Genomic DNA, 7,997 nt, shown 5'->3' with positions numbered 1-7,997 from the left:
TTTAATAACTTAGTCAGGTTTTGTAGGCGCCGGCAGTTTCTAAAGTGCCGTAAGTCACTGGCGACTCCAGAAATTTGTACTTACGCAGATTTCTGGACATCGCTGGTTTATCCGACTTACGGCACTTTAGCATCTGACGGCGCCGTATATAGGATAGCTCGAGTTGCGAGCTGAAACTGCGGGCGGCGGTGGTTCCCTCGCTTGCGCCGCAAACTACGCTGCATATCGGATCGCGCCCTTGGTGTGTATAAATCTGCCATAGTGATCACCTGGTGTGTATAATTCTGTTATAGTGATCACCTGGTGTGTATAAATCTGCCATAGTGATCACCTGGTGTGTATAAATCTGCCATAGTGATCACCTGGTGTGTATAAATCTGTCATAGTGATCACCTGGTTTGTATCAATCTGCATTTATTTAAGTAGAGACCTATGTGCAAATCTAGTTATATACTGTACATGTACCTAAAAGGCCTTTTTATATGTGGGTAACCCCTTCTTTTATCAACAGAGTTTAGCAAAAAACAATAACTTTTTATTTTTACAACCTTGTTTAGTAGAATTATTTTTTTTATACATTTTGTTTACACATTTTAATGTAGAGTTCATGTGCTATGTATAGTGTGAGGCTGATAAATATATATGTGTAGTAGCGATGTGCATTTGTGTGATTCGTTGTACTATGAGTGCTGAACATGACCTCCGGCAGCTCCTTGTGTGCTGAAATCCAGTTCTGAAAAGATCTTAATGCTGCTGCCGGCAACCATATTCGCCATTCATAGTACAACGAATCACACAAATGCACATCCCCAATGTGAGCTGCTCTAAAAACTCCAATACAGCTCAGTAGAGGGTTGGAAATGGATCAACCGTTTAAAAGGGTTAAACACTGCTATTTTAAAAGGAAGATATAACGTTGTCTTTAACAGAACCAAACTATGAAAATCTGGAGACTGTATCAAGTGTGGTGGACGGAGATGACAAGAACAAGATTGGTGAAAAAGCTATTTCACGTGTGGCGATCAAATCAGAGCCGCGTGTTGGTGAGTAAATACGTCTGCGAAACTAATGAACAAGGAGACGATTAGAAAATATTGTTGATGAAACGGTAAATTTATACGATAAGGTGGAAGAGGAATAATAATAGATATTGAAAGTAGTCTCAGTTGGAAATGGGCATATTTAAGTATTTGGTGAAATATCAATGCTTGATTATAGGTTTCCAAAGACATATGGTTCATTTTATCATTTATTTAAAGGGGACATTAAACAGCAGGAGACTTGAATATATAAAAAATTGTTATTGTGTAGTTAAAAACTTTGCAATATACTTTTATCTTGTTTTCCTGTAGTTTAACTCTTGGTTTTCCACTGAGGCTCTATAAAGTAATGGGTGGCGCCATGTTTTAATTCAAAGGGACAGCCTACTCCAGAGTTGTTATTGTTTAAAAAATATAATCCCTTTATTACCCATACCCCAGTTTTGCATAACCAACCTTTATATTAATACACGTTTTACCTCTGTGATTACCCTGTATCTAACCCTCTGCAGACTGCTCCTTATCTCAGTTATATTAATATACTTTTTATCTCTGTGATTACCCTGTATCTAAGCCTCTGCAGACTGCTCCTTATCTCAGTTATATTAATATACTTTTTACCTCTGTGATTACCTTGTATCTAACCCTCTACAGACTGTTCCTTATCTGTTATATTAATATACTTTTTACCTCTGTGATTACCCTGTATCTAAGCCTCTGCTGACTGCTCCTTATCTCAGTTATATTAATATACTTTCTTTCATGTAATTAGCAAGAGTCCATGAGCTAGTGATGTATGGGATATACATTCCTACCAGGAGGGGCAAAGTTTCCCAAACCTTAAAATGCCTACAAATACACCCCTCACCACACCCACAAGTCAGTTTTACAAACTTTGCCTCCTATGGAGGTGGTGAAGTAAGTTTGTGCTAGATTCTACGTTGATATGCGCTTCGCAGCAGGCTGAAGCCCGGTTTTCCTCTCAGAGTTCAGTGAATGTCAGAGGGATGTGAAGAGAGTATTGCCTATTTGAATACCATGGTCTTCCTCTAGGGGATCTATTTCATAGGTTCTCTGTTATCGGTCGTAGAGATTTCTTCTCCTACCTCCCTTTTCAGATCGACGATATACTCTTATATACCATTACCTCTACTGATTCTCGTTTCAGTACTGGTTTGGCTATCTACTATATGTAGATGAGTGTCTTGGGGTAAGTAAAATCTTATTTCTATTTATGACACTCAAAGCTATGGTTGGGCACTTTATATGTAAAGTTCTAAATAATATGTTTTAAACTTATATTTGCCATGATTCAGGATAATCAGTATTCCTTATTTCAGACTGTCAGTTTCATTATTTTGGGATAATGCATATGAATATATATATTATTCTTACCTTAAAAATTTTCAATTGACTTTTTTCCCTGTGGGCTGTTAGGCTCGCGGGTGCAGAAAATGCTTCAATTTATTGCGTCATTTTTGGCGCAAACTTTTTTTGGCGCAAAATTTTATCATTTCCGGCGCCATAGTTGACGCCGGAAGTTTGTTCGTGGTTGCGTCATTTTTTGCCGCATGTGTGTTACAGACGTTTTTTGCGCCAAAAATGTGGGCGTTATACTTGGCGCCAAAAAATGTGGGCGTCATACTTGGCGTACTATTTTTCACATTATTTAAGTCTCACTTTTTTGTTGCTTCTGGTTGCTAGAGGCTTGTTTATTTTGCATTTTTTCCCATTCCTGAAACTGTCATTTAAGGAATTTGATAATTTTGCTTTATATGTTGTTTTTTTCTATTACATATTGCAAGATATTCAATCACTGTTCCTGTATCAGAAAATACTGAGGGATTCCTGATGACTGATATCAGTCCCACCAAAGCTAAGTTCATTTATTTTAAATGTTATGAATGTTTATCTTTAGCTATGGTTTGTAATAAGTTATCATGATAAACTTTTACATGCAGAGTCCATTAGTATTATGCTTTATATATTGCTATTCTTTTTACATCTTATGTACAAGATATACTTAGGAATTTATAAGAATATTTTTCTGATTCTATTTTAAAGGCTTTGTCTGACATTGTGCCTTCTAATAAAAAATTTTAGGTCTTTTTCAAACTTCTTTTTTAGTTGATGAAGTTTCAAATGACCAACAACATACTGAATTATCCTTCTCTGATGGTGTTTTTTTCTCATTCAGAATTTTCTTCATCAGATATTGACACTAACAAAACTACTTTTTTATTTTTTAATAGAGTACATTTGTTCTTTGTTGAAAAGGTGTTGATTATTTTGGATATTTAAGTAACTAGTTCTTTTGATTTAAAGACTAGCTATAATTTAAATTCTGCTTATTAACCTTTTGTGGTTTATTCAGAAGTTTTTTTCCAGTTCCTGATTCTAGGGAATGGAATAGGCTGAAAATTTCTTTTATTCCTTCTTTAAGGTTTTTAAATTGTATTCTTTGCCGGCAGTTAGTTTTCAGTTTTTGAGGAAAGATTCCCCAAGTTAATGGGGCTATCTCTACTCCTGCTTAACATACTATTATTCTATATGAAATAGTATTTATTTATTTTTTTCCTTTAGATGGTTGTATCTTATTTAAGGAAAGTTATTTATTTTCAGGTACTTTTCGTAGACCTGTAATTTATTTGGCTGATGTTGCAATTACTTAATTCTTCTGGTTGTGATTTGTTTAGCATTGTTAACTAAAAAAGGTGGTAGTGATCACAGCGCCAAAAAAGGCTAAAAAGGTAATTACACACAAGTATGATAGATTTTAAAATTATATTTATTTAGTATAAAACAATGGAGGTTAAAATCTCCTAGGAAGATTTTAAAACAAATAAAATAAACTAGTAATCTCTAGAAATATTAGCTGCGTTAGCAACAATGTTACCATAACATAACATAAAGTAACTCAAAATGATATTGGAAATAATAATGTAAAACTCACATTAGTTTTATTAGACCCTGTCCCAAAGCATATGGATAGGAGTGGGGTATAATTAACCTCCCGTAAAACACGATGGGAATAACTAAAAATGCAGAGCTTGATGGTACTGTTCTTAGGCTACGAGACTGATAAATAGGGTGCTAAAAATGGGAGCACGGTATATATCAGTGGAGCTATGGATCCATAACAGTGTAGCAGCCGCAGTTAGGATTCAAAAGAGGGAGTGCTTGACAAACGCCGCACTCGATTGAGAATCTTTAACACTAACCCCTTGTTACAAGGGTAGCTGCGGTACCAAAAGGAAATATATATATAACATAAATACGTAATTATGTATCACAAGCTGGTAGATATATACTGAGGAAAATCAAAACAAGGGTGTCAACAATCTGTGCAACACTTAAATTAGAATACAAGTGCAACAAATTCTGTGCAAATGTAAAAATCAATACATACAATAAAAAATCAATACATATAATAAAATGACAGTGTCAATCCTATATGATAAAAGCAAATATGTGAAACAATGAGTGGGTGACAAGTAGTAAGTGTAAAATTGGGTAAAAAGGACAATATCACATAAAAAATCCCATAAAAAGTCGTGCGTGAACGCTAAAAACTGTGCGTGAACGTTAAAAAACTTAAATGAATTCCTGACTTGTTAAAAAATGTATATATAACGATACAAAAAGCGTTCGTGGTGATATAAAGTTAGTGAAAAAAAGAAAAAAATGAAAAAAATCCCTTAAAAATAGAAAGTACAAAAAGCCAATGTCAATTTATCCAACAAGGTGATTTATAAGTACAATCTTATTCCCTGTGAGAAAACTTGTTACAATTGCTGATGAAGGATCGTCCAAAGGAATCCTTTTGGGGATCTCAGCTGGGTCTGTTAGGTATCGATGTGCCCTAAAAACAAAGATACAACATAGTGTAGCCGAATTTCCAAAAAAAAGAATAATCAAAAAGATGCTTACCAATGCTGTCTACGCGTTTCGGTCCATACAAGACCTTTTTCAAGAGTCTTGAAAAAGGTCTTGTATGGACCGAAACGCGTAGACAGCATTGGTAAGCATCTTTTTGATTATTCTTTTTTTTGGAAATTCGGCTACACTATGTTGTATCTTTGTTTTTAGGGCACATCGATACCTAACAGACCCAGCTGAGATCCCCAAAAGGATTCCTTTGGACGATCCTTCATCAGCAATTGTAACAAGTTTTCTCACAGGGAATAAGATTGTACTTATAAATCACCTTGTTGGATAAATTGACATTGGCTTTTTGTACTTTCTATTTTTAAGGGATTTTTTTCATTTTTTTCTTTTTTTCACTAACTTTATATCACCACGAACGCTTTTTGTATCGTTATATATACATTTTTTAACAAGTCAGGAATTCATTTAAGTTTTTTAACGTTCACGCACAGTTTTTAGCGTTCACGCACGACTTTTTATGGGATTTTTTATGTGATATTGTCCTTTTTACCCAATTTTACACTTACTACTTGTCACCCACTCATTGTTTCACATATTTGCTTTTATCATATAGGATTGACACTGTCATTTTATTATATGTATTGATTTTTTATTGTATGTATTGATTTTTACATTTGCACAGAATTTGTTGCACTTGTATTCTAATTTAAGTGTTGCACAGATTGTTGACACCCTTGTTTTGATTTTCCTCAGTATATATCTACCAGCTTGTGATACATAATTACGTATTTATGTTATATATATATTTCCTTTTGGTACCGCAGCTACCCTTGTAACAAGGGGTTAGTGTTAAAGATTCTCAATCGAGTGCGGCGTTTGTCAAGCACTCCCTCTTTTGAATCCTAACTGCGGCTGCTACACTGTTATGGATCCATAGCTCCACTGATATATACCGTGCTCCCATTTTTAGCACCCTATTTATCAGTCTCGTAGCCTAAGAACAGTACCATCAAGCTCTGCATTTTTAGTTATTCCCATCGTGTTTTACGGGAGGTTAATTATACCCCACTCCTATCCATATGCTTTGGGACAGGGTCTAATAAAACTAATGTGAGTTTTACATTATTATTTCCAATATCATTTTGAGTTACTTTATGTTATGTTATGGTAACATTGTTGCTAACGCAGCTAATATTTCTAGAGATTACTAGTTTATTTTATTTGTTTTAAAATCTTCCTAGGAGATTTTAACCTCCATTGTTTTATACTAAATAAATATAATTTTAAAATCTATCATACTTGTGTGTAATTACCTTTTTAGCCTTTTTTGGCGCTGTGATCACTACCACCTTTTTTAGTATACATTTTTGAGGGGATTGGTTAGACCCCTTTTGTGACTCACAGCTTAAGGTATATCTTAGCGCTGACAAATCACATTATCCTTTATCGTTTAGCATTGTTAAGTCAACATGCTAATAATTTCATTTGTGTCGTCATTTTTTGATATGTTCGCAAATGAGGTTTAATCTATGTCTTTAGCTATTTTAGCTAGAAGAACTTTGTGATTTCAATCTTGGAATGCTAATTTGATTTCTAAATTCCATATTTCTTTTCCAAGGTAATCAAATTATTTGGTTCATAATTGGATTCAATTCTTTAATTGTTACTCTGGGCTTCAAGATTGAGTTCTAAGACTAAATTTTAAGTTTATATTAGTGCCTTTTTGCTCAGTGATTTTTGTTCTTACTAAGGAACGGAATCCTATATTCTTCCCAAAGTAACATGTTTATAATTGAAAGTTTTTCTTCATTCAATTAAGCCATTTAACAGTTCAAAGTCAGCTCCCCAAATTTGCATGTAGGTGCGGTTCTTATTCCAGCTTAGCTGGTAAGGGGCATGTTAAGACTTTTTTGAAATTGTTTGGTTCAATTCGGTCCAAACTTCTTAGATTTTGGGTACAGAATAGGATTCAGAGTAAAACCGTCTGTGAGAAGTCTTTTTTTCTCTATCATATTCCAGCTATTCCAGTAAGGCTCACACTTTCCTTAAGTGTGTTTCAGACCTGTATGTTTTGGGTACTTCGGCTGATTACCCGTTGGGTTCAAGGCGCTGCTCAGACCTGGAGTTTTTCTGGGGTATTTATACCAGTTCCATTTTTAGGAACAGGGTTTGGGGGTTTATTCAGAACTATTCATTGTCCCAAAGATAGAAAATCTTTTTGATTTGTCATATAAGTGTTCCATCTTTTAGAATGGTGTTTATATGGTCTATTCTGCCTTTTTGGTCAGTGATGGCATTATTTGTTTACAATAGATACAATAGATGCATATCTTCATTTTCTGATTATATTCAGATTATTTTCTTTTTCTGAGATTCTCTTTTTTTGACAATCATTACCAATTTGTTGCTTTTCCATTTGGTCTAGCGACATCTCTAAGAATCTTTTCAAGGTTCTCAGTGTTTCCTTATTTGGACGATTTCATGGTACTGGCTCAGTCTTTTCGTTCTGTGGAATCTCATACGATTCAACTTTGTTGTTTCTTCAAGACATGGTTAGAGGATCTTTTTATCAAAAAAGCTCCTTGATTCCTCACACAAGGGTCACCATTTTTAGGTTTCCAGATTGTGTCAATGTCTTTGTCTCTAACAGTCAAGTGTCAATTTTATTGGGTTCCGTTTGTCAGACCCTTCAGTCTCTATTATTTCCTTCAGTTGCTATATATGAATGGAAGTTTTAGGTCTCATGGCTGCAGCATTGGATTCGATTCCCTTTGCTCATTTTCATAGGAAACCTTTCCAGTTTTTTATGCTGAATTAATGGTGCAGGGATTCTAGGATATCACTTTATATATCTTTGAATCCTAATGTTTAACTATCTTTGATTTGGTGGTTAAGCTCACCATCATTTAGTTCTACGGGACTCTTCGGTTCTTTCAACCTGGACCATGATCTCTACAGATGCGAGTCTTTTAGGTTGGGAGGCTGTCTGAGGATCTCTGTCAGCACAAGGGGTTTGGAAATCTCAGGAGGCGAGATTACCATTTGATAATTTGGAATTCCGTGCATTTC

General features: G+C 34.8%; 1 protein-coding gene across 1 annotated transcript in view; it reads left to right on the top strand.

Annotated features, from left to right (window-relative positions):
* LOC128636744 (uncharacterized) overlaps positions 1-7,997 on the top strand; it is an 89,035-nt gene that overhangs the window by 49,768 nt on the left and 31,270 nt on the right. The window contains exon 6 of the mRNA XM_053689725.1: positions 930-1,043. Coding sequence (XP_053545700.1) covers positions 930-1,043 — 114 coding nt within the window. The remainder of the gene's footprint in view (positions 1-929; positions 1,044-7,997) is intronic.

Source organism: Bombina bombina, chromosome 7 (assembly GCF_027579735.1).
Source record: "Bombina bombina isolate aBomBom1 chromosome 7, aBomBom1.pri, whole genome shotgun sequence".
In the NCBI taxonomy this organism is placed as follows: Eukaryota; Metazoa; Chordata; class Amphibia; order Anura; family Bombinatoridae; genus Bombina; species Bombina bombina.
This window is presented reverse-complemented; position numbering and strand designations above follow the sequence as displayed.